Source organism: Salvelinus sp. IW2-2015, linkage group LG8 (genome assembly GCF_002910315.2).
Source record: "Salvelinus sp. IW2-2015 linkage group LG8, ASM291031v2, whole genome shotgun sequence".
Classification (NCBI taxonomy): Eukaryota; Metazoa; Chordata; class Actinopteri; order Salmoniformes; family Salmonidae; genus Salvelinus; species Salvelinus sp. IW2-2015.
The window spans coordinates 19,810,226-19,837,897 of record NC_036848.1 but is presented as its reverse complement, the minus strand read 5'-3'; the positions used below and the strand labels follow the sequence as shown (position 1 = coordinate 19,837,897).

At 43.5% G+C, this 27,672-nt stretch overlaps 1 protein-coding gene across 1 annotated transcript; it reads left to right on the top strand.

Moving 5' to 3' along the window:
* Positions 1-1,629: 1,629 nt before the first annotated feature.
* egf (epidermal growth factor) lies at positions 1,630-27,319 on the top strand. Its single transcript, XM_023993755.2, is given in 24 exon segments — positions 1,630-2,202; positions 4,598-4,797; positions 5,247-5,428; positions 6,337-6,564; positions 6,783-6,985; positions 7,092-7,205; positions 7,396-7,518; positions 18,470-18,592; positions 19,373-19,498; positions 19,651-19,787; positions 20,062-20,210; positions 20,501-20,605; positions 20,711-20,934; positions 21,042-21,209; positions 21,314-21,454; positions 21,550-21,734; positions 21,868-21,979; positions 22,289-22,414; positions 22,524-22,646; positions 22,863-23,028; positions 23,516-23,680; positions 25,613-25,715; positions 25,898-25,994; positions 26,190-27,319. Coding segments are annotated over 24 exon segments (3,609 nt in total). The 5' UTR covers positions 1,630-2,075; the 3' UTR covers positions 26,372-27,319.
* The last annotated feature ends 353 nt before the right edge of the window (positions 27,320-27,672 follow it).

Here is a 27,672-nt window from a genome sequence, read left to right as displayed (position 1 = left end):
TACTTCTCAATGTTACAACGCTTCCTCTGTCCTCTCTGTCGATCCCACAGTGAGCTCCACTTCCACTGTCTCACAGATGTTAGGTATTGAGAACGTCGATGTCTGTACATACACCAACCATGTGTGTGACTGTGTATATGAGCATGTAAATGTCAAAATATATCCACTGTCACCCATGTGTGTTCCTTTCCTATCCCACTGGCTGGCGAGCACAGTGAGAAAGCGGGACCGTAATCAATGGGTCACGGCCTTCTGGGTGCCTGAACAGGCATGGCCGTAAATCCCGATAACATGGGTGGAGCCCGGAAAGACATTCCCATGGATACCCTGTCCTATGCCACCAGCTGCATGTGTCTGGATTCTGCCCGTCATGCCAGCTGTTCTGTTAACATGACAATGGCCAAGGTGTTTGACAAACAGATGGGATGGTGTGGTGATGGGATTGGTTAGTGGGCCAGAAACCTGCTAGTCCTGAGCACACCCCCTTGCCTCTTKGGTAACACTTTACTGTGTTCTTACCATTGTGTAGTTATTCTTCAGTGTAACATACAATCATTATAGTAGCTAACACAGTAATAAAAACACGAGTTATTGTGTTACCATGTCCCTCAAAATACAACGAAAGAGTTAAGAGTGACACAGTATTCCAAGGTGCATTCAATGACATTTCCAAATACATCATAGTGTTTAGATGACAATGAGAGTCCACTATGTGCAGAATTTGATGTAGAGTGATTTTTCAAATGTGGTCAACAGAGGTGAAATCACAAAACAAAGGCCATTGTTTAGGCACGTTTCCAACTCAACTATAGCTGTGGACACTGAGCCCTTTCCAGCCTCGTTAGCCCTCCTACAGCTACGTCAACGGCCACTTGTGACACTGCTGCTAACAATATGCTAGTCATCCTGGGTATGAATAGGGGTTTGGTTGGTGGAGTCTGACGATTGCACTCCTGAGTAAACAGAAAACAAGCGGGCCACTGACAAGTCTCCTCCACTCCTCCGAGATCTCCCGCTTACTCATCCAGCCTGATTCACTCAGGGAGACGGGCATACAGGAGAGACAGATACACACATAAGGTACACGTTCTAATCCGAATACACACGATATCTGTACAATCTGTACAACAGTGTACAATTGAGCACAGAGAGTCTTCCTTACATGACTGTCCCTGTTGAAGAAAATGGGGAAAAGGGTATAACAGTGGAGTGTGTGTGTGTGTGTGTGTGTGGTGTGTGTGTGTGTGTGGTGTGTGTGTGGTGTGTGTGTGTGCGTGCGTGCGTGCGTGCGTGCGTGCGTGCGTGCGTGCGTGCGTGCGTGCGTGCGTGCGTGCGTCCTTGTGCGTGGCGTGCGTGCGTGTCAATAGGTGTGTTTGACAGTGCATGTCTGTTTGTCTTTTACCCTATGTGTGTGTACAGATGTGTGTGGAAGGTTAAGGATGTCAGAGGTCACCTTAATTCTCTTCTGAAAAGAATCCACAAAAGAGTCAGATATCTATGCTAATGAATCCACACTCACACACGCACTCACAYACATACACACATACACACAAAGGGGTAGGGGGTGGGGTGAGGACTAGGAGCTGCTGTTGTTTTCTGGGACTTTGCTGCAGTCCTTGTCTCATTACTTGCATATTCTGCATTCTGCTTCAGACACCGACTCCTGTTCGAGGAAAATCCTTCCTCAGCCGGGCCCAGGATGTGTAAAATTTACCACGGGGGTGTCCGGAATTTCATACTTTGCTTCCAAAACAGCTAAGCAACCTGGGAGCCAGAGTGAGGAGCCCAAAAGATCCCACACAGCCTAGTTTGCGGCAGAGAATCCACTGGCTAACTCATTGACCCTCCTTTTTGTGTACACAGCCTCCATCTCATTTTCCACCTCTTTTGGGATGTGAAACTGGCTTCTCCTTTCTCTCTTCACGCCGGGGCCTTGGAGAAGGATGCCCAACGGCCATCAGCGACCGTCGCAGAGTTTTGGTGGAGTTCTCGCACGCACGGTCTGACCAAGATAAGGAATGCCTGGCTGGTGTGAGTAAAGTGCGGCTCCCCGGATTGAGACGGAGCGCAGGATTATGTTGGTTGTGACGGTCGCAGCAGTGCTGGTCTATTTCTCAGTGCAGAACGACGGAGCCTCAGCGGCCCCTGGGAAGGCATGTTGGCTTGGGAACCCGTCAGGTGTGGGTAATGGGAGCTGTGTGGGTGAGTTGGGTTCACATCTGTACTTTAGCAAAGTGTGCACTGGTTGGTACAGTACCAGTTTTGTTCACTCTAGAACCAAGACAAACTGGTTGTATGGACTAAGGAGCATAGTGTTATGTCTATTTACTTTTTATTTTTTAGATTTTGTGAAAAATCGAAGTTTAACAAATTGGACCTTTAATAAATGTAACTTCATCCTAAAGTCTTCCACTTTGACACATGTAAACGATAACCAGTACCAGTGCACAAATTATATTGAGCTCCATTATCAAGCATTGACTTTCTGTCTAATATTCACAAATGACAAGATACATTGTATTGGTAGTACTCTCCTTTACATTAGCCTTACACTATTTTCAGTCAGTCTYCACACCACTATGCATTACAGTACATGTAACCGAAGACGTCTGACACTATTTCGTTTTTGGCTGTGGCAAGTTGGTAAATAGTGACCCTTACACAAGGGTTACCTTTATCCCTGAGGGAAAACAGTGAGTGGGAGGGTAACAGACGGTCTCCTCATGCGTCACAGCGAGCTGGCTGGGCAGAGTGTGTGATCTGGGTAGGGCCGGTCCTAGCTGGCCGTAGACAGTACTGGTCTCTGGTCAGTTGGACGAGTGCCTGCCTTTAGTGGTGTCAGTGGAGGCTTAATTCAGGGTTATCCCCTCACACCCGGAGAGGTTATCCCCTATGACCGGGTCATGCCACTCCCATCATCATCATGACAAGTGTAGTGGACGCAGTGGAGACTTGTGGAATGCATTCTCCATGGTCAAGAGGTTATCCCCTAGACTGGGTCACTTCCATGGCAGGTGTACTAGATTATAGGGGGAAATTCCAATTTGATGTCAACATATGTCACTTGTTACACAAATATCTCCCATTTACATAAATGCATGATTTACACAAAAGGACCACCATTGTTTAAGGGGATTTTTAAAAAAGCAGAAACGAAGATGACCCTCAAGGATGGCCATGAATGGTCTGCATTGTGTATCCTAGCAACTTAGCAATGACCTGTTTTTAAAGTTCACCATCGGGCATCATTGACCTCATGAACCACCACACAGACAGATGATTCATTGTTTTTCTGCCCCTGGCCTATGGAGATTCATTGTTGTCTTCATTCCTCAACACCAGTGACTGGTGTCCATGGATGCACATGATAATGATGCTTCACCCATGTGTTGACATGGGCATGTCAGACTAGATGAGCATGTTGTTTTGGGTCAAGGTCAAAGGAAGAGCTATCGAACACAACACATCTAGCATTCATGTTGTTAACCTTTTCAACGTGTCGCAAGACAATGGTTGTCTCGGATGTTCTGTTTCCACTTAACAATACGATTTTGGATTCACTCAGTCAACAGTTTCTCTTCCAAACAGCATGAAGTAATTATATTTGAGTGAAATATAACATTATTTGGTATGTTACGCGCTAATATGATTTTAAACTTCCAATGACTGGACTGTCCAAGACAGTCTTTACTGACATATGAGGATGTTCACCATGTGAAAGGAGGGTATGAAAGCACATGTTGCTAAGAGACAACTGTTTTATTGGGAAGCAGCCAGAGCTGCCTTGAACTCCGCCCCGTTAAACGCCATCAATAGGATTTTAGACGGCAACATTGATTCAACTCATTCAACAAAGGTATCAGCACAGAACAGCACACATTGAAAAGGGACGGCCAGTAAAGTTCTATAGCGATCGTGACTTGTGCAGCCCTGGAYGTCTTTCAGTCAGGAAACTATGTGACATTAAGGAGAAAATGGACAGCTATGGATTACAAACTGCCACACTATAGTACTGCACACTGTGCACTGTTTACTCACCTTGAAATGTCCAAACTGCGTCTGCATGCCACTCATTTGATCTCAAGCGGTTTAATGGGAATGTGCATTTAGATTTTCTTCAGTTACTGTATCAATGCATATATTCTGCCTAGTTATACGGGCCGTTGAGTTTTGGCTGCATGACACAAGAAATGTGACTATTCAACTTCAGCTCCTAWAATCTCACTCGAAATGAGGAGGTATTTGAGGTATAACAGCAACATTATAGGCTTCCTTTGCTATGGTATTATATTATACTACATTGATTCAGCTTCAGAACATTTTCCCAGAAATATTTTTTAGTAGCTCTGTGTATTCTCACATTGAAAGCGCTCTGGCAGCACTGCAGAGTATAACTCAGTTGGTCCCATCTAGTACCTGATTTCAAATCTTAGGTTACTTCCGGTTCAAGATGTGGGTCCAGTGTGTGTCACTTCTGAAATCCCTAACATCACAGTCCTCCAGGTTTATACAGTATTTTGGTTGTCTGATGGGATAACGACCATTATCATACACCATCTACCATCTATGATTTAGAATTTATGTTCCTTTTGGAAAGCTCCAGAGCCCTATCTGATCTTCGGCCATGGTAAGGCTATATACCGGATGGACCTTGATGGAGGGAATCAAAAAAGGGTTGTGACCGGTGTTGGAAACTCTATCCTACTGGACTTCCACTACACAGAGGGGAGAGTTTACTGGGCCGATAAAAAGACAGGGGTCATCTACAAAGCAGCGATGGATGGAACACAGAGACAGGTGCATTTACATACTACTAGTTCACCTTCAAAAATGAATCACCTTTAAAAAAGAAACAGAATGTAATATTACGGTGTCCACATAAGGACAGAGTCGGAGTCACAAGAGTCACAGTCGCCTACCTCTTGAAAAGAGTATCTCGATTACTGAGGAAGATTAATGTGCCTACTATGACGGTGATTTGCAGTTGTCTCTCTTAGCTACCTTAAGATGAATGCACTGTAAGTCGCTCTGGATAAGAGTGTCTGCTAAATTACTAAAATGTAATGTAAAATTCTGTCCTAATATGGACACTGTGACTCAGGCGTTCCTAATATGGCCACCGTATCCCATGGACAAAGTATTACCTCCTATTTGTCACTGGTCAATATGCGAATATCTATTGTATCCAAGGTTGAGTCAACGACATGAATGGTTATAGATCCACAACTGTACTGCATCCTTTTCAGAAGCTACACTCGTCTGAGAAAGGGATCTCGGGCCTTGCGGTCGACTGGGTTCACAATTTTGTCATTTGGACCAGTGGAGAAGTGGGAAGTATCAAAAGAGTGGATACAGATGGGAAAAACGAGAGGACTCTTCTAAGACATTTATCTCAGCCAATCTCCATAGCAGTTGCCCCAAATGACAGGTAACGCAATACATTATCTCAACATGTATCTCTGTATGTTCTCAAGTAACTATGAGTAAGATTAGAGCAGTGGTGACAAACATTCCAATGCAGTTCCTTAGAGTTACCCACCGTCTTGTTTGTGGGTTACTATAATGCTGGKCCTTTAAAGGGTCCTTGCCTCTTTTAACACGGCTGGCACATACCTGTAGGTRTAATCTGGCAGATTGCCTCTCACTTACCTCCACTCTCTGGTCAGAGAAAAGGGAGACATTTTGACCCTCAGAGGCGATTGCTTCATGCCAGACAGGTATAAGTGAAGTACACAGATGCATATATTTTTTGATTATCTGTATTTTTCCTACGTGAAATTCTCCAATGTTCACTAATGTGTTCTACACTGAGTGGACAAAMCATTAGGAACACCTTCCTAATATTGAGTTGCTCCCACGTTTGCCTTCAGAACAGCCTCAATTCGTTGGGGCACGGACTCTGCCATACCCCGTTCAAAGGACCTTCAATCGTTTGTCTTGCCCATTCACCGTCTGAATGGCACACGTACACAAACCATGTCTCAAATGTCTCAAAGCTTAGAAATCCTTATTTAACCTGTATCCTGCCCTTCATCTACACTGATTGAAGTGGATTTAGCAAGTGACATCAATAAGGGATCATAGCTTTCACCTGGATTGACCTGTTCAGTCTGTATCATGGAAAGAGCAGGTGTCCCTAATGTTTTGTACACTCAGTGTTGTGTACATTCAATCTAACCTTGTGTTAATGTGGATGGATACATTTGGTGTAATCACCAATACCCAGAAATTGCATGTGTACTTGGTTAGGCATGTCTGGGCATGCCCTCTTACCTGATTTCAAGTCTTCAATGTGGGCCACTTCCTTATCCCTAAAACCACTATACCTTTCCTCAGATTTATATTCTGGCTGTCCGACGGGATCACACCCAGTATTCAGAGGTCGGATGTTGCTGGAGAGATGATTACTACAGTGCTGAAGATTCCGGAGAGACTGGGAGGGCTGTCGGTCGACCGGACGGACAAGAGACTGTTCTGGGTCCAGTTCAGTCTGGAGGGAGAAAGTGCCGTTGGGTCGTGTGACTACAACGGGAATGTTGTCAATGTCATTGACAGGCCACTACTGTAAGCAGATGTCATTATAGTTATGTCACTCATTTGTCAGCACAGGTGACATATAACTCCAGTGGTTAAATATCACTGTTTTGACATATTCTAGTGAGACCATGTTGCAAATGGGCAGCTATCTGTATTTAGCACTAGAGCAGTATACTGTATAATTAGATATATCACTTGTAGATCGGTTTATATTATTGCTAACTTCTGAATATTCTTCCCACCAGGTCTCAGTCTTTGGGGATGTCTGTGTTCCTGGAACAAGTCTACTACACTGATATGAGTTCACGGACCATACGGCAAGTCAATAAGTACTCAGGGGTTGAGGCAGAGAACATCAACCTAAAGCGAATGACACACCCCCCTACTGCTGTCAAGGTGGTACATCCCCTCAACCAGCCAATTGAAGACTCCATGCCTGTCTTTCCAGGTCAGAGTTCAGTGCATTTTAGCTGTTTCGTCAATAAGTTTGGTCCAACTCTGTTCCAAAACCTTGAACTCTGTTCTAAACTTATTCCATAACCTTTTTAATGCAGCGTGTGATGGTCGTACAGGAGTGTGTGTGAATGTGTGCTCCAACCCAGCTGAGCAGGGGATCTGCCAGTGCACTAAAGGCTTTGCCCTTAGCAAACATGGGAACTACTGTGAAGGTATGGTATTCATTCATTTAGCACCAATGCTGGGTTATGTTATGCTTTGCTATACTTTGATATACTATGTGATGCTATGAAATTGCAGTATTAGCAATTTATTGTATTAATTGTTGAGTGTGGAATGGATGATTACCTACAAGGATTACTAAGAAATAATTAGACTAAACATACAAAAATTGAATCCTAGATGTCAATGAGTGTGGCCTGTGGGACCACGGCTGTTCCCTTGGCTGTGAGAACATTCCAGGCTCCTACTTCTGCACCTGCCCCAAGGGTTACGCTCTGCTTCCTGATAGGAAAACCTGCCAAGGTAAGACAGCACTTCTGCAAGAAAGCAATTCTCCTTCAAGTTCTTTGCTGGTCCTTGACCAAAAGTGGTAATTTCTTGTTGATTTGGAAAGTATGGTTATTTACTTCTGAATGTTTCTCTTGACAATAATACAATAAGAGAACAGCGCTTTGTTGTACATGTTATGTGTTTAGACTTTGAGATTGTGTGCAATGCAAGGTAATCTTGTGTTCAGTATTGAACACTAGTTACAGCAAATGTTTATTTTTTATTTTGATTAATTAGGATCCCTATTAGTCGATGCCAATGGCGACAGCCAGTCTTACATATAACGAAAAATACATTACAGACAAAAGACTTACATGCATTTAAAAACATTAACATATAGTGTGTGTGTGTGTGTGTGCATATATCAGTTACACATACATGTCAGTACATACACACAACAAGTAGGTCACATGGGGGAGAGGCGTTGTGCCACGAGGTGTTGCTTTATTTGTTTTTTGAAACCAGGTTTGCTGTTCAATTGCGCTATATGAGATGGAAGGGAGTTCCATGCACTCAAGGCTCTGTATAATACTGTACATTTCCTTGAATTTGTTCTGGACCTGGGGACTGTGAAAGAACCCTGTGTGTAAGTTGACCATACAAAAATTTGGAATTTCCAACACATTGGTGTTTCTTATAAAAACAAGATGTAGTCAGTCTTTCCTCAACTCTTAGCCAAGAGAGGCTGGCATGCGTAGTATTAATGTTAGCCCTCTGAATACAATGAAAGGCAAGACGTGCCGCTCTGTTCTGGACCAGCTGCAGCTTAACTTCTGTGCAGCACTTGACCATATGACTGGACAATGATTAAGATAAGATACAACTAGAGCCTGTGGACCTGCTTTGTGGAATGTGGTGTCAAAAAAGCAGAGCATCTCTTTATTACGGACAGACCTCTCCCCATCTTTACAACCATTGAATCTATATGTTTTGACCATGGCAGTTTACCATCTAAGGTAACACCAAGTAATTTAGTCTCATCAACATGTTCAACAGCCACACCATTCATTACCAGAATCAGCTGAGGTCWAGMACTTAGGGAATGATTTGTACCAAATACAATGCTCTTAGTTTTAGAGATGTTCAGGACCAGTTAATTACTGGCCACCCATTTCAAAACAGACTGAAACTCTTTGTTAAGTGATTTCATTAGCTGTGGTTGCTGATGCTTATATGGTTGAATCATCAGCATACATGGACACACATGCTTTGTTTAATGACAGTGGCAAGTCATTGGTAAAAATAGAAAAGAGTAGAGGGCCTTGAGAGCTGCCTTGCAGTACACCACACAAGCTAGAGAAGCTTCCATTATAGAAAACAGTCTGAGTTATATTAGATAGATTGCTCTGAATCCATGATATGGCAGAAGTTGAAAAGCCATAACAGATACGTTTTCTCAACAACAGGTTATGGAAAATAATATCAAAGGCTGCACTGAAATATAACAGTACAGCACCCACAATATTCTTATTTTCAATTTCTTTCAACCAATCATCAGTCATTTGTGTCAGTGCAGTACATGTTGAGTGCCCTTCCCTATAAGCACGCTCAAAGTCTGTTATTAATTTGCTAACTTATAAGTAACATTGTATTTGGTCAAGCACAATTTTTTCCAACAGTTTGCGAAGAGCTGGCAGCAAGCTGACAGGTCTGCTGTTAGAACCAGTAAAGGCCACTTTACCACTCTTGGGTAGCGGAATGACTTTGGCTTCCCTCCAGGCCTGAGGACAAAGACTTTCCTCTAGGCTCAGAATAAAGATATGACAGATAGGAGTGGCTATAGAGTCATCCTCAGTAGCTTTCCATCTAAGTAGTCAATGCCAGGAGATTTGTCATTATTGATCGATGACAATACATTTTCCACCTCTCCCACACTAACTTTATCAAATGAACCCTTATGTAGTCTTAACATTCTGTATACTCCCCTTGTCCTGAGGGTCAAAAATGACCTTCTTTGAATGTGTGGGGTTACAAGTGCCTTTCCCAGCTGCTCCAGGAACACCCTCTTGTTCCGCTTATCAGGCATCCAGGTAGGGTTGATCTTGTTCCATATCATGAAGGCATTGTATGACATCAATGATGTTATGGAAGATGACCAGGGGCCAGCGGGCAGTCATCCTCCTGCAGCTGTAAGTTCCAATCACCTTGTCCAGGTTGTCCACGCCTCCTTTATTGTGGTTGTAGTCCAGGATGATGGCTGGCTTCCTGTCCTCACGATCACTGATCTCAGCTGTTTTGTGCAGTGTGCTCAGGAGGACCACATTCTTGTTCCTCTTTCCAAACTTTGATAAGAAGGCCTCTCTCCCCCTTGTTGCGAGGAGTGCAGGGGGGAGCTCTGGCTTGTTCTTTCTAATTGTGCCAACCATGGTGATCTTCCTCTTCAGGAGCTGCTGGCTGAGTTCATAAGAGGTGAAGAAATTGTCACACGTGACATTGTGCCCCCTCAGTCCATCTGTCACATCAAGCACAACCCGCATCCCCTGGTTCTTCTCCGGGCCTCCACTGGTTGGTTTCCCTGTGTAGACTTGAATCTTCCAAGCGTAGCTAGATTGTGCGTCACAGGCCACCCATATCTTGATGCCATACTTTGCTGGCTTGCTGGGCATATACTTCCGGAAAGGACAGCGACCTTTTGACAAAAGAGATTACTATCAGTAATTAGTATCAGTGTCACAGAAAACCATCACATAAATCAATGATATTACAGCAATACATAGTCAAATTAACAGTGAAAATCACTTACATTACAGACATGGAACCTGTTGCTCATTCACTGTTACTTCAGGCCCAGGGTTGTAGAGGTATGGCAGACGCTCCACTCACTTCTCCCAAACCTCTCTTATGGTCGCCAGTTTGACTCTCACACGTCTTGCAGGTCTTGACTCACAGTCATCAAATCGTCGCATTCTTTAGAAAGTGTGAAATAATTTCAGTTGCATCGTGGCACAGAAAGTACAAGTCCCAGAGACTACATCTAGCCTCACCTCAGGACCTATACACACCCGCTAAGATTAGCAGCCCTATCTAGGCATGCAGGTCAATCTAATCCATCCCTTTCCTGTTGTCTCCATATTTACAGAAAACCTGAAAATTTGTCATCTCTGGGATGATTTTTTTGATGGCTGGTGTGATGAACATGTAGAATGTTGAGGCGATGTCCTGGGCATGGGCAACTGCATGTCTTGTGGGCCCTGGGGTCATCCTTATGACATTTTGTGCTGCCATCCTGCCCTGGTTGTCATATGGTGACAAGGACCATGTTATTTTTTTGTTCTTTGACAAAAATGTCTCTCTTTCAGCTTGGGGGATTTCTTCTTCATCTGAAGATTATGCATCGTGCTCTGGGTTGCATTCTTCCCCATCTTCTTCTTCAGATACCTCCTCCTCTTYTAAATCATTGTTCTCTTGTTCCTCCTGGACATCTGAAAAAATCCGATCTACGACCTGTTGGGTACTGAAACGTGCACTCATGGCTTCAGCAAAGAGAGAACTGGGGGGACTGTCATCTGCAGCACCTTTATAGCCTCTGACTGCATTCTCCATTAGTAAACAATGCTTTTAAGAAATGTTTATTTTGTCTGAAATAGTTTTTATTTTGTCTATGAACTTGGATGGGAGATGCTACACACTCACAAGACAGTTTTAGTTTTGTCTGAGTTGAATCAGTAGCACACAATCTCAATTTATTGTGTGTGTGTGTGTGTGTGTGTGGTGTGTGTGTGGTGAGAGGTATTTTATAACTGGTGGGTTAAAATGACCCTAAGACAGTCTTTGTACCCTGGTGGTTTACAGCGTTCATGGAAATATGAACAAATGCGATGTTTCCCTTTATCTAATGTTGGGGTCACTCTAGGAAAAGTCATCAAATTTCAAGTTTCTGCTGTTCAACATAGTGGCGGGTCATTTTTTACCCTTAAGACAACACAAGGGTTAAAATTTGCAATGCTTTTCTTTCATTATTTGGTTTTTTTTTATACTTGAGTACAATGGCTCACTGTTCGTTGTTGGCATTTCCTGCCTAAGTTTGCCCACTTTGCCGATAAAATAATCATTAAAATAATTGGCAACATCAAATGGTTTTGTGATGAATAAGCCATCTGATTCGATGAAAGAAGGAGTTGAATTTATCTTTATGCCAATAATTTCATTTAAAGTACTCCAAAGTTTCCAGCATTCTTTATATCATTGATTCTGGCGTCATAATACAGTTTCTTATTCTTTTTGTTGAGTTTAGTCACATCATTTCTCAATTTGCAGTAGGTCAGGGAGTCAAATGTGCAGCCAGCCTTATTAGCCACTCAGTTTTTCAATTCCTTTCAATTCCTCATCATGGAGCCTCATCAGTTTTAACAGTACATTTCTTAACAGGTGCACGTTTATCAATAAATAAAAGAAACAATTTCAGAAATGTATCTAATCAAATCAAATGTTATTGGTCACATACACCTGGTTAGCAGATGTTATTGCGAGTGTAGCAAAATGCTTATGCTTCTAGATCCAACAGTGCAGCAGTATCTAACAGGTAATATCTAACAATTCCACAACAAAACCTAATACACACAATCTAGTAAAGCAATGGGATGAGAATATATAAGTATAAAATATATGGATGAGCAGTGACAGAGCGGCTAAGATGCAATAGATAGTAAAGAGTAGATTATATACATATGAGATGAGTAATGCGAGATATGTAAACATAATGCCACACAAAGTGGCATTATTAAAGTGACTAGTCTTCCATTTTTTAAAGTGGCCAATGATATCAAGTCTGTAGATTGGCAGCCGCCTCTCTTTGCTAGTGGTGGCTGTTTAACAATCTGATGGCCTTGAGATAGAAGCTGTTTTTCAATCTCTCTGTCCCAGCTTTGATGCACCTGTACTGACCTCGCCATTAAGGATGGAAGCAGGGTGAACGGGCAGTGGCTCGGGTGGTTATTGTACTTGATTATCTTTTTTGACTTCCTGTGACAACAGGTGTTGTAGGTGTCCTGGAGGGCAGGTAGTTTGGCCCCGGTGATGCGTTGTGCAGACCGCACCACCCTCTGGAGAGCCTTGCGGTTGTGGGCAGTGCAATTGCCCTACCAGGCGGTGATACAGCCCGACAGGATGCTCTCAATTGTGCACCTGTAAAAGTTAGTGAGGGATTTCGGTGACAAGCCACATTTTTTTCAGCCTCCTGAGGTTGAGGAGGCGCTATTTCACCTTCTCCACCACACTGTCTGTGTGCTGGACCATTTCAGTTTGTCGGTGATATGAACACCGTGGAACTTAAAAACTTTCCACCTTCTCCAATGCTGTGACGTTGATGTGGATACGGGGGTGCTCCCTTTGCTGTGCTCCCTTTGCTTTGTTTTGCTGACATTGAGTGAGAGGTTATTTTCCTGACACCATACTTCGAGGGCCCTCGGATACTCCCTGTAGGCTGTCTCATCGTTGTTGGTAATCAAGCCTACCACTGTTGTGTCGTCTGCAAGCTTGATGATTGAGTTGGAGGCGTGCATGGCCACGCAGTCGTGGGTGAACAGGGAGTAAAGGAGGTGACTGAGAACGCCCTCTTGTGAGGCCCCAGTGTTGAGGATCAGCGAAGTGGAGATGTTGTTTCCTACCTTCTTCACCAGGGGGGCGGCCCGTCAGAAAGTCCAGGACTCCGTTGCACAGGGCAGGGTTGAGACCCAGGGTCTCAGTCTTAATGATGAGTTTGGAGGGTACTATGGTGTTGAATGCTGAGCTGTAGTCAATGAACAGCATTCTTACATAGGTATTCCTCTTGTTCAGATGGGATAGGGCAGTGTGCAGTGTGATGGCGATTGCATCGTCTGTGGACCTATTGGGGCAGTAAGCAAAATGAAGTGGGTCTAGAGTGACAGGTAGGGTGGAGGTGTAATGATCCTTGACTAGTCTCTCAAAGCACTTCATGATGACAGAAGTGAGTGCTACGTGGCGATAGTCATTTAGTTCAGTTACCTTAGCTTTCTTGGGAAATGGAACAATGGTGGCCATCTTGAAACATGTGGGGACAGCAGACTGGGATAGGGATTGATTGAATATGTCCGTAAACACACCAGCCAGCTGGTCTGCGCATGCTCTGAGGACGCGGTTTGGGATGCTGTCTGGGCCGGCAGCCTTGCGAGGGTTAACACGTTTAAATGTTTTACTCATGTCGGCCACTGAGAAGGAGAGCCCACAGTCTTTGGTAACGGGCCGTGTCGGTGGCACTGTATTATCCTCAAATCGCGCAAAGAAGTTGTTTATTTTGTCTGGAAGCAAGACGTCGATGTCCACCACCGGACCGGTTTTCTTTTTGTAATCCGTGATTGTCTGCAGACCCTGTCACCTACGTCTCGTTTTTGAGCCTCCACTTTGCGACTCCACTTTGTCTCTATACTGACACTTTGCTTGTTTGATTGCCTTACGGAGGGAATAACTACACTGTTTGTATTCGATTATATTTCTAGTCGCCTTGCCATTATTAAATGCGGTGGCAGGTGCTTTCAGCTTTGCGCGAATGCTGCCATCAATCCACGGTTTCTGGTTAGGGAAGGTTTTAATAGTCACAGTCGGTACAACATATCCTATACACTTCCTTATGAACTCGCTCAACGAGTTAGAGTATACGTCAATGTTATTCTCTGAGTCTACCTGGAACATATCCCAGTCCATGTGATCAAAGCAATCTTGAAGCGTGTAGTCCGATTGGTCAGTCCAGCGTTGGATACACCTAAGCTCGGGCGCTTCCTGTTTAAGTTTCTGCCTATAGGAGGGGAGCAACAAGATGGAGTCATGGTCAGATTTGCCAAAAGGAGGGCGGGGGAGGGCCTTGTATGCATCGCAGAAGTTAGAGTAGCAATGGTCGAGCGTGTTACTCAGTCGTGTACAGCAATCGATATTCTGATAGAATTTAGGTAGCCTTGTTTTCAAATTAGCTTTGTTAAAATCCCCAGCTACAATAAATGCAGACTCAGAATATATGGTTTCCAGTTTGCATAAAGTCCAGTGAAGTTCCTTGATGTTCGTCTTGGTATCCGCTTGCGGGGGGATATACACGGCTGTGACGATAACCGAGGAGAGTTCTCTTGGGAGACGATACGGTCAGCATTTGATTGTGAGGAATTCTTGGTTTGGTGAACAAAAGGACTTGAGTATGTTGTTACAATTACACCATGAGTCGTTAACCTCTCTGGGATATGTGGGACGGTAGCGTCCCACCTGGCCAACATCCAGTGAAAATGCAGAGCGCCAAACTCAAATAAATTACTATAAAAATTTTACTCTCATGAAATCACACATTCAATATACCAAATTAGAGCTACACTTGTTGTGAATCCAGCCAACGTGTCAGATTTCAAAAATGCTTTACGGCGAACGCAAACAATGCTATTATCTGAGGATAGCAACCAAGCAAACAAACACAGACCATCATATTTCAACCCTCCCGGCACGACACAAAACGACACAAAACCCTCCCGGCACGACAAAAAAATGCCATACCTTTGACGAGCTTCTTCTATTGGCACTCCAATATGTCCCATAAACATCACAAATGGTCCTTTTATTTGATTAATTCCATCGATATATATCCAAAATGTCCATTTATTTGGCACGTTTGATCCAGAAAAACACCGGTTCCAACTTGCACAACGTGACTACAAAATATCTCAAAAGTTACCTGTAAGCTTTGTCCAAACTTTTCAAACTACTTTTGTAATACAACTTTAAGTATTTTTTTAACGTAAATAATAGATAAAATTGAAGACGGGATGATCTGTGTTCAATACCGGAGGAAAACAATGTGTAGCATGCTTTCTGGTCACGCGCCTCTAACAAACAGTACACTTCACTGGAGCCTCATTCTGAACATGGCTACTTCTTCATTTCTCAAAGGAAAAAACCTCAACTAATTTCTAAAAACTGTTGACATCCAGTGGAAGCGATAGGAACTGCAGGAAGGTCCCTTAGAAATCTGGAAACCCATTGAAAAGAGAGTGACCTCAAAAAATAAAAAATCTGAATGGTTTGTCCTCTGGGTTTTGCCTGCCAAATAAGTTCTGTTATAGTCACAGACATGATTCAAACAGTTTTAGAAACTTCAGAGTGTTTTCTATCCAATACTAATAATAATATGCATGTATTAGCATCTGGGACTGAGTAAGAGGGAGTTTACTCTGGGCACGCTTTTCATCCAAACGTGAAAATGCCCTAGAGAAATTTTAATCATGAAACATACACCCTTGCCGACAGCATGTCCCCAGCTAGCCATGTTTTCGTGAAACAGAGTATGTTACAATTCTGGATATCTCTTTGGAAAGCAACTCTTGCCCAGATTTCGTTAACTTTGTTAACTAGGGACTGGATATTAGCGAGTAATATACTCGGGAGCGGCGGGTGGTGTGTGCGCATCTGAAGCCTCAATCGAAGACCGCTCCGGCACTCTCTCCTCCGGCGGCATTATTTTGGGTCGGCCTCTGGAATCAGTTCATATGCCCTGGGAGGTGCAGACAAAGGATCTGCTTTGGGAAAGTCGTATTCCTAGTCATCATTTCACAATGGTGAAATGTATGAGTAGACCTACATAAGCCTCTTACTTTGATTGTTTCTCATTGATGACTTCACCTGAACCAATGTAATCCAGTTGGATTTGAACTTTTTTAAATCATAAATTAATAAGTGATTCCAAACAAAATAAAGTTATGTCAGCATATTTCAAGAGATTTCAAGGCAGAAAGCTGGGGCAGTTCTGCCCCTGAACAAGGCAGTTAACCCACTGTTCCTAGGCCGTCTGTCACGTTCTGACATTTATTTCCTTTGTTTTGTCTTTATTTAGTATGGTCAGGGCGTGAGTTGGGGTGGGCAGTCTATGTTTGTATTTCTATGTTTTCCTATTTCTGTGTTTGGCCTGATATGGTTTTCAATCAGAGGCAGGTGTTTTGTGTTGTCTCTGATTGGGAACCATATTTAGGTAGCCTGTTTTGTATTGGGTTTTGTGGGTGGTTGTCTTCAGTCTTCGTGTGTCTGCACCAGATAGAACTGTTTCGGTTTCGTTTATGTTCACCTTTTATTGTTTTGTATTTTCTTAGTGTTCAGTTTATGTTTGATAATAAACGTGATGGACACTTACCACGCTGCGCATTGGTCCTCTGATCCTTCAAACTTCTCCTCCTCAGACGAGGAGGAAGACGACAGCCGTTACACCGTCATTGAAAATAAGAATTTGTTCTTTTGACTTGCCTAGTAAAATAAGGTAAAATAAAAAGGCAGAAAGCTTCAATTTRGTCTCCACTTCAGCATTACCAGGTAACGGTGGTACATCACACACGTTCGTTGACTGTGGGCCTTGGACTTAGAAAGCATTCTCATTACACTTTCACCTTTTTGGATGGGATTAGTGCAGACATCTTAAAGGGATTTCATTGAGGTGCGTAGAGGTTAAGAGGCTTTTTTCCACTAACCATCTGGCTTTGTCCAGTGTTGTTGTTGCCAAAAATATGCAAGAGAGTAAAGTTGTCATGCACGCTACTTATTTAGGCCCATAGCTCCTCTGGGAGCATTGGCCATCGACAAATCCACTCCACTGTTCTGGGCAGTCCTCTCCAACTCACTCCAATTCCGGTTTTCTTTGTGTCTGCTTCTGTAAAGTGTGTGCTGGGAGTCGGGAAGCAAGTTCAGGAGGTGAATAATCAATGAACTAAACATAATACAAAACAAGAACAACGCACAGACAAGAAACAGAAACAATGACGCCTGGGGAAGGAACCAAAGGGAGTGACATATATAGCGCAGGTAATCAAGGAGGAGATGGAGTCCAGGTGAGTGGGGATGGTGACAGGTGTGTGCCATAATGAGCAGCCTGATGACCTAGGGGCCAAAGAGGGAGCGCACGTGACAGCTTCAAGCTCCTGCCTCCATGCACATCAAATTATAGGCCTACAATTGAGATCTACCTTGGATTTAAATGTTGTTACTATTAGTGTTATATTAGGTGGTGTTAGGAGCATTATGGGATATTTGGTTTTCATCACTGGTGTAAAGTACTTAAATAAAACACTTTAAAGTTCTACTAAAGTAGTTATTTTAGGTATCTGTACTTTATTTACTATTTATATTTTTGACTACTTTTACTTCACTAAGGAAATAATATACTTTTTACTACATACATTTTCCCTGACACCCAAAAGTACTCGTTACATTTTCAATGCTTAGCAGGACAGGAAAGTGGTCCAATTCACTCCCTTATCAAGAGAACATCTCTGGTCATCTCTACTGCCTCTGATATGGAGGACTCAATAAACACATGCTTTGTTTGTAAATGATGCCTGTGTGTTGTAGTGTGCCCCAGGCTATCTGTAAAAAAGAAAATTAAACAAGAAAATTGTGCCAATTTGAAATGATTTTTACTTTTACTTTTGATGCCTAAGTATATTTAAAACCAAGTACTTTTAGACTTTTACTCAAGTAGTAATTTTCTGTGTGACTTTCACTTTTAGTCTTTACTTTTACTCAAGTATGACAATTGGGTACTTTCTCCACCATTGGTTTTCATCGCTCACAACCCTTCGTGCATAGCCCTTAATCATTTGTGATTGTTGGTTCTGTAGTGTGTTCACTGATGTTGTAGCATGAGAGTGAGGATATTAGTGCCTGAGCATTGGATGTGGCCCGGGGTTTAAGTTCAACGTGCAATGCTTTGCACGTGACACAATTGATAAGGTCAGCTCAGGCAAAGAAAATTGAAATCAGTCAAAGTAACAGGACATCTGATTCTGGAATAACATGTTTGTTGGATTATTACCACTTCAACTGAGATAGAGCTGCTTTGCAACATTATATTATCATGAATTTCGAATAAAGTAATCTGTATGTCCGCCAAGCTGCAATACACCACTGGGTTCTTTATATCTTTGCTAATTATCTGCCCTTGCATCGACAGAGACTTCACCATGTCTGGCCAATATGACCCAGTGCGATAATGGATGTCTTGCTACTGATGAGGGGACCATCTGTGTGTGTCCAGAGGGGTCCATACTACAGCCGGATGGACAGACCTGTAGAGGTACTACTACACTAAATGTTTTCCTAAAGCCACTGGAGATGTGTTACGGAGTGGTGGTTCTATCAGTGTTGCGGACTGGTTTTTATCAGTGTTACGGAGTGGTTTTATCAGTGTTACGGAGTGGTTTTATCAGTGTTACGGAGTGAAGGTTTTATCAGTGATACAGAGTGGAGGTTTTATCAGTGATACAGAGTGGAGGTTTTATCAGTGTTACGGAGTGGAGGTTTTATCAGTGTTACGGACTGGAGGTTTTATCAGTGATACGGAGTGGAGGTTTTATCAGTGTTACGGAGTGGAGGTTTTATCAGTGTTACGGAGTGGAGGTTTTATCAGTGTTACGGAGTGGAGGTTTTATCAGTGATACGGAGTGGAGGTTTTATCAGGGATACAGAGTGGAGGTTTTATCAGGGAGTACAGAGTGGAGGTTTATTCAGGGAGTACAGAGTGAGGTTTTATCAGGGGATACGGAGTGGAGGTTTTATCAGGGATACAGAGTGGAGTTTTATCAGTGTTACAAGGGGAGGTTTTATCAGTGTTACGGAGTGGAGGTTTTATCAGTGTTACGAGTGGTTTTATCGTATACGGAGTGGAGGTTTTATCAGGGATACAGAGTGGAGGTTTTATCAATGTTACAGAGTGGAGGTTTTATCAGTGTTACAAGGGGGAGGTTTTATTGCTCAGTGTTACTGAGTGGAGGCTGTGTCACTGAATCTCTCCCTTTTTGTGTGTGCGTGTGCGTGTGCGTGTGCGTGTGCGTGTGTGTGTGTGCGGTTCACCCAGGCTGCTCCTCTTCCGACCGAGGGGGCTGTAGTCAACAATGTTCCCCCATCACTCCTGGTAGGTGGGAGTGTGACTGTCTGCCTGGGTACAAGCTCCACCAAGACGGTAAACGCTGCACAGCCACTGGTGAGTCCTCACTGATACACACTCACACACACACCACATACGCTGCCACGCATACAAGTAAACACACAGGCACACACACATTCACATGCCAAAATAGGTATGTTTGCCCCCTTGTTTTTTATTAGTCATCACTTCATTTCATTATATTTCAGGACCCCCACCTTATCTGCTGTTTGCCAACATAGTAAACATCAGACGTGTTAATCTGGATGGGACCGGTGACCAAAGCCTTGTGGAGGAGCCGAGGGGAACAGTGATAGCTCTGGACTATGATCCTGTACAAAACAAAGTAAGGAAATGCTTTGGGTTTTCAAAGGTAGAAGTGATCTACAGTGAAGTCCGTTTTACTACTTCAAAACTGCAGCGCAAAATCACTCGACTGTTCTGAATTTACTATGGAGCACTTTGGGTCAGCTGTATTCAGATCTGTTGCCACCTATTGGTCATTGCTGGTTACTGCATGACTCTCAATGATGAGTTAGTGAAACTGTTTTGTCCATGTCAGGCAATGATGCTTATGAGGCATATTGATWAAAAATAATAAAAGGTGTGTGTTTTTCTAGGTGTACTTTGCCAGTACAGTACTGAAGCAGATTGAGCGGGCTGATTTGGACGGCGGGTCCAGGGAGGTTTTGCTCACTGAGGGGTTGGACTCACCAAAGGGCCTGGCTGTGGACTGTGTCAACTGCAAGCTCTACTGGACTGACTGAGGGTGGGTGGTGTACCCCAGGGTTCAGTACAGGGGCCAAGCTCTACTGGACTGACCAAGGGTTGGTAGTGTACCCTAGGGTTCAGTACTGGGGCCAATGCTATTATCAGAATTTAAAACACACAATTACCTTGCCATTCACATTCACACTGAACTATTTGAAGTTTAAACTATTAATTATATTATGCGTGGTTTGTTTTATTCCATTCATTCTACTCCATTTATATCTACTGTTTTATCAATATTGTTTTTAGCCTAGGCCTAGGACATTACTTTTGTATTCTGTCTTTCAGCCTCTCAACTTTAGATCGCAGCACTTTCGATGGCATCAACAGAGAGAACGTTATTAGCAATGGGATACAGAAACCAAGGGGAATTGCCGTTCATCCTTTAGCCAAGTACAATATTTTCAATATATTTCTTTGTCAGTATTTTTGCTACACGTAGTCCTCTGCCTGTTAATTTTGGAAGGCTGAGTTATCATTTCTGTTTTGTTTTTTTAGGACGTTGTTCTGAACCGATATGGGTACCAGGCCCGTGTTGGAGAGTGCGTCTTTGGAAGGAAGTGATCGTGCGGTCATCGCAAGCGCCGACTTGGTGTCTCCTAGTGGTCTGACCATTGACTTCACTGAAGACAGGCTGTACTGGTGTGACAGCAAGAGGGGCGTACTGGAGACGGCATCCCTGGATGGCTCCAACCGACAAGTCTTGACAGAGAACGAAGTAGGTGAGGCTTCTGTGGAACACACACACAGTCAAAAGGTTATAGCACATATTAACTAAATATGATACATGTTCTTATTGTAATTCCATTATCTCTTCTGATTGGTCCAGGTCAACCTTTTGACCTGGTAGTGTTTGAGGACAGGTTGTGGATCACGGACAGGGAGCAGCAGCTGCTCATGAGCGTTGACAAATGGACGGGGATGAACCCAGAGCGTCTCCATGGCAACATGGTCCAACCAGCATCCATAGTTGTGGTTCACCCCCTCGCCAAGCCAGGTAGCAAGAAGAGTGAGAGAGAGAGACTCCATAATATTATTGTTAAAAACATATGTTTGCTTTATTGCAGTCTTTTACCAAATGTGTTTAATTGACATCCTCAGGAGCAAATGTTTGTCTCTATCGAAATGGGGGCTGTGCTCAGGTGTGCGAGAGCAGGCTAGGATTCGCCCACTGCTCCTGTCACTCCCACATTGCCCAATCAGCTGATGGCAAAGGCTGCTTGCCATCCTACGGATCAACAGGTGATATGAACCCCAGTTGACACCTTTCATAAAGATTCAGGTTGAGTTTGATTTTAAAAGATACAACTTTGGTCTGCTCATCATTTTTCCTACAGATTCTGGAGATGGCGAGTCTGCAGACCCGTTCTCTCTGAAAAACAAAACTTTGAACGATGAGAGCATGCCTCTCCCTGTGCCTGGTCTCTCTACTGACGGGGAGGAGGCAGAGGACAACATGGACAAAGGGAGTGAGCCCACACTCTTCCCTGAAAAGATGGTGTCAGATAAAAACCACACCTCTGTAACAACAATACTGGGGATTACATACTGGCACAAAATGGCTGCCACTCTGATTTTGTCTACATATACAGTTTATATAGTGAAATTGGTTCTTTTGAAACATTTTCGGCAACATCCTGGCACTTCCAGACCAGGATGACTGTTTCTCTCTCCGTTGTGATGTGAATGCACAATGTCTACTGGACGGAGGCAACCCCACCTGCCACTGCCTGGAAGGTTTCACTGGGGATGGAGAGCTGTGTGTGGGTGAGTGCGTGTGTGCATACATGTGTACCTGTGAACCCTTTTTGATTTCCAATTCAATTCCTATTTAGGAGAATTGGGCGGCAGGTAGCCTTTAAGAGCATTTTTCAAGTAACCGAAAGGTTGTTAGTTTGAATCCCCAAGCTGACTAGGTGAAAAATCTGTTGATGTGCCCTTGAGCAAGGCAATTAACCCTAATTACTCCTGTAAGTTGCTCTGGATAAGAGCATCTGCTAAAGGGACTTAAATGCAATTCCTGAACTCAGAAAGGGAATTAGGTGTGTATCTTGATGTGTAATGTTGTGTTTCTAGACCTTGATGAGTGCATGTTGGGGATGGCCCTGTGTAGTATCCAGAGCTCCGTGTGTGTCAACACTGCTGGTGGATATTACTGCCAGTGTCGCCCTGGCTTCAGTGGAGAGGAACACCACTGTACCGGTGAACACTCACTCATGAACTTTGATGATTTAAAATACATTTTCTTAATTTCTTTTTCATGTCATTTACATTTTCACAATCGTTTTCATGTTATTTTTTTCCCATTTAGATATTGACGAGTGTAAGATGGGAACACACAAATGTGATGAGCGAGCGGAATGCATCAATACTATAGGGAAGTACCGCTGCAAGTGTCAAGCTGGCTACAGTGGTAATGGACACGCATGCCAAGGTGCGTTCTACACGCAGTATCATAACAAACATTACTACTGCAACAATCTCTATAAAGATAATTATGCTCAACTTCTCCTTCATTTTTTTTTACGACACCATAATCCCCTTTGTTTCACCTCCTTTTTTCTTTGTGTCTCCTCTCTCTCTCTCTCTCTGTCTCTCTCTCTCTCTCTCCCTCTCTCTCTCCACCCTCTTTCCCTCTCCATGTTTGCAGAGTTGTCAACTACGTCCTCGTGGGTGACCACCAGTAGGCCTATGGACATCACCAGCCAATGGCTGAACACTAACACAGTGGAGAGCTGCCCCTCATCTCATGACACTTACTGTCTCTACGAGGGAGTCTGCTTTTACTTCCCAGAGATGGAGTCCTATGCCTGCAAGCAAGTACCCCTATTTCCTTCCTTGTACATGGGTCAACACCGTTATTTGCTGACTTGTCAGCAACATTAGGGGGGCAAAAATACTATTTTTATTACTCTTATCCAATCCTTTCAGATACAGTGGCTGGGAGTCCGGGGTTAATATTGTTTCTTCATAGGGATTTTCACTCTAGTAAGTCAGTCTTAATAACGCCAGTAGGTGGCACTATTGTTCCATATATACAGCTTTTCTTTACCTATGGTAACAACGTGAGATAAAGGATTGCATCAACAGTGGGATAAAGGATATAGAACAAACAGGATTCTAAAGTTTGCCTCTGCATTGGTCTGCAAAATATACAGAATTGTTCTCAATAAGCATTCGGTCAACTTTTCTCAGAAATCAGCCAACACCAGTTTTGAGTTATTTTTTTCTTCAGAATTTGTGTTGTGTCATACTGTATGTGTGTATTATATTAACAGTGAGTATTGTGTGTGGTGTTCCCAGCTGTATCTCGGGCTACATGGGAGAGCGCTGTCAGTTCAGTGATCTGGAGTGGTGGGAGCTGCAGCAGGCCGAACAGGAGAAGAGAAGGAACGTGGCTATCGCCCTGGGCATGGTGGTCCTCATCACCCTGCTCTCCATCGCTGCCTGCGTCACCTACTGCTACGGGTGAGAGAGAGAATTGGAGTGGTGGGGGGACTGGGATTGTTGGTTGGGTGGGTCTTATACCACAGTAACCCTCACTGTAACAAGCTGATGTAGTCCTTACCACATTTGGTCAAAAACAGATCTAGCTGTGGTACGCAGTACACACAGTGTTACAGCCTGTACTTATATATTAAGTTCAAGATAATTACATAAGCTATTCCCTTTTGGAACCATAGAATAAAGTGTATTAAAGACCCCAGRCATAAATAGGCTTCGTTCAATTTTGCTCAAAATGAATGGACCAAATTGTTATCAGACTGGGGCCATTTGCTGTGTGTTTACTGTATAGGCGATGTTGGTKTGTGTGTCCATGTAAACGTGATGCGTAAAATTTTATATTAGGCAGAGGCATCGGGAGCATAGGCCCAACAGATGAAAGACGTGGGCCCTCCGTGGGGCTAACACCATGACAGTATGCAATCCCCTTTGCAGACACCTAAAGAGGTGTCTATCAAATGCAGGGTGGCGTGGTCCGTGTAATATAGGTGACGGCGCGACAGCAGGGGAGGAAATACAAAATGAGCTAATCACACAGAACAAATGGCGGCGTGTGGCCCCGCTTTTGCTGAGGTGCCATGAGCATACATAAACTCTATATTCCCGTCCTTTCCATTCCGCACGCACACACACCCTCCCTTAACTGAGTTAAGTGGCTGATTCTCTTGACAGATGTTTTGGTGGCTTAGAGAGACACAGCGGTGGCTCTGCGGTTCTTCTGACTCACAAAGCAAGGCCTTTTCGAGGGTGTTTTCGTTTGGCTTCCTGGTGGAAGAGGCACGCTTTCAATGACATGCTTGGTTTAGCTTGTTCTACAGCAATTGCACATCAAAATAGGTYATTTCTCTGCCCCAAGATGGACCCACTGAGCTATGTCCCAGTTCAAACGCTACACTGGTGACAATAGGCAGTAGCTCTTTCCCAAAATTGCCTTTCGCACTTGGCTGCAGGTGCAGATGTACCTTTGTGCAGTTTAGTTTTTCTAGCTGATGCACCCAACACACTTGGGCGTGCAGGGGACACACGATGCACACTCACACTCTCTCGCTCTCTCTTGCTCTCTTGCTCTCTCTCTCACACTCTCTCTCTCTCTCTTTCTGCTGAAAATGTAGTTCACGTTCAAATACAAATGCACGCACACGCACACGCACTCTTCTCCAGGTGAAAAGACAGGTCACAGAGATCAAACATACACCACTGTAATAAAGTAATAAAGCCACTTACTCTATACGGCTACAGTGGACTGTAAAATGGATGTTTCGCCATCCTTTCCTTCATGACTCACGGCTCTTTGCATGTGATATTATCTAGAGGCATGCTGTAGGCCGTGGAGACATGCTTTACTGTGGAGCTGATACGGTCTGTCAAAATGATACCACCAGTCAGGACTCCCCAGGTCACCATTTACATAGATATGAGCATCCATATTTACTTGTCGGTATTGACACAGCCTACTCTCTATCAGTGTATTTGCCGTGTGTAATGCGCTGAAGACAACATGACCCCCATTCCCTCTAGATCTGTGAATGAGATACCCTATGGTTCCCATTATAATATGAAGGGATGTGTCTTTTATCATGCAATGCTTGCTAACAACGGCTCATGGTTGCTAACGACAGCCTGCATAAATGAATGTACACTTTAATAATGCATATGCTTTGCATGTTACTGTACTCTTTGTCCACCGGAATGATTTGACACGTATGTGACATTTTTACAGGTTAGCAGACACTCTTATCTAGAGCGACTTACAGTAGTGAGTGCATGTATTTTCATACTCGTCCCCAGTGGGAATCAAACCCACAGCTCTGGCATTGCAAGTGCCATGCTCTACCAAGTGAGCCACACAAGACTATATGTTGACATATGACATAATGATATACCATGTGATTGCAGATCCAGGAGATTCGTTCGGAAACACCCCTCTGTGGATGACATGAGCGAGACAAGCACCAGTGATGACACCATGTCAGAGACCACTGTCCCCAAGACGCCACGGGTAAGTCTGAACCCAGTTAATGGTGACTTCCGTACAGAAAAAACAATGACCAATCACAAAAGGCCTTGTGGGTCACATGCAGACAGTTTCGAGAATATTGTTTCAGCGGTGTCCCAAAACTACTAGTAGGCTACTGTATGTTACCTTACTGTGTTCCCCAACGGTTATCCCTTCTGTTTAAGTTCTATGTTGTTTTGGAACACGGTGGCGATGGAAAGGTCATTCACGTCATGGGCTGTCCAAGAAGAGCTGTTTGTCCCTCTTGCTCCTCCGAAACAGGTGCCGTCACACATGCTTGTTTTAATGAATCCCAATCAAATAAAACATGTTATTTATAGATTATTAATATGTACTTATGGCTTTACTATGTAATTCCTTTGTAAGTACCTTCCAATTTCTGTATAGTGAAATAAAGCACAACCATATTGTATTATTGGGCCCTGGATTGAGGCGAGCTTTGCTTTGATTGGACAGGTGAAAGCTTTGTGTCAGAGGAGGCAGTGACTCTTCCCAGACTCAACGAAGGGTATGAGTGCTCTCTTGGATTGGCTACCATGGAGACCAACAAGACAGGCCCCAACCACCTCAAGTCCATCGACAACCTCATCTTCCTGGATGACCCTCAGCCTGCCTCTGCCATCCCTCAGCTCACCTGAGGCCATGCCCACTCATATACCCTTATTAAATGAACCCACCCCCAAATGAGAAACCAAAAACACACACTGGAACCTGGAGATTGCTAGCCTGGAATCCACACTGAATATCATCCTAGTGGACGGTCCAACTGCCCATCTATTGGAGCTTCTCCAGACTGAGTTCGGGAAACAATAGTGAAACGAAGTGATATTGAGTGTCGATTCCAGGCTAGGAGAACCCTTAGGTTGCTTAAGACTCTGTCTTTCCTTGAAGTTTATAGCCCTGTATTCTCTAGGGAGTGGCTGTATTACCGGATTCTCTGGATGCCTCTTCCCGATAGCTAAACAACAGCACCTTCTGCTCATGTGAGACACTCGCAGAGCACCTACACGCACAGAAAGTCTGGCTGCCCAGAGGTGGAAGGCTATTTCATTGATGCGCTGTCTATCAAATTGTGCAGTATTGCATGATCACTGAGAAGCGAAATAACGGTTGTATCTTATTTATGGTTAAAATGTGATTGTTTTGCCCCAATGCAATGTAAAGACAGAGCTAAGTTACATGTTACGTTGTCATGCAGGCTAAAATGCGTTTGGTTTCACCCCACATTTAGGATAAGGATATTGTCTGTGTCCTGCTTATGTTTATGGACTGCAAAATGCTGAGTTAGAACATAATTTTATAGGCACAATTTTATAGGTAATACGGTTGTTTAGCTCTGGGGAAGAGGCATTCTGGGAAAGAGGTGTCCTGGGGGGCGAGACTGGGGCTGAACAGGCGGTCCAATCTGGTCACACAACCTCTGCCTAGTCTATATTTAGGTAGACCTATGAGGGGGGAAAATTAATCTCTATCCGTAACATTTGCATATCCTTCATTTTTCCAGTGTTCCAACTAGGATATTTGTTTATAGTCACCTTTCCTTGTTAGCTGCTGTATAAGAGATGTTTTATCAGACAAAATGTTCATGTTTTATCAGACAAAATGTGCCATGCTATATCACATTTAAAATGCATGTATTGAATCAAGGCTTGCTTTATATAAAAAAAGAAAAAAGATCGTTGATTAAAAAGTTGCTTCTCTGAGTGTAAGGGTGCTCAGTGTAGATTTGTGCCTTCCAAAGACTGCGTTGCCATAATACATTTCAAAAGTTTTAGACAGGTGTTTCTTTCTATCAGCTTCAGTATGATGATATCAATGTGACCTATTCAAAGATTGCTTGCTTTGGTAAAGAAAGTCAACAACCGATTCGATTTGGACAGTACCTGCAATGTACAGTGATGCATTGTATTGCGACCACACCTCTGAGTCACTCAGAGGT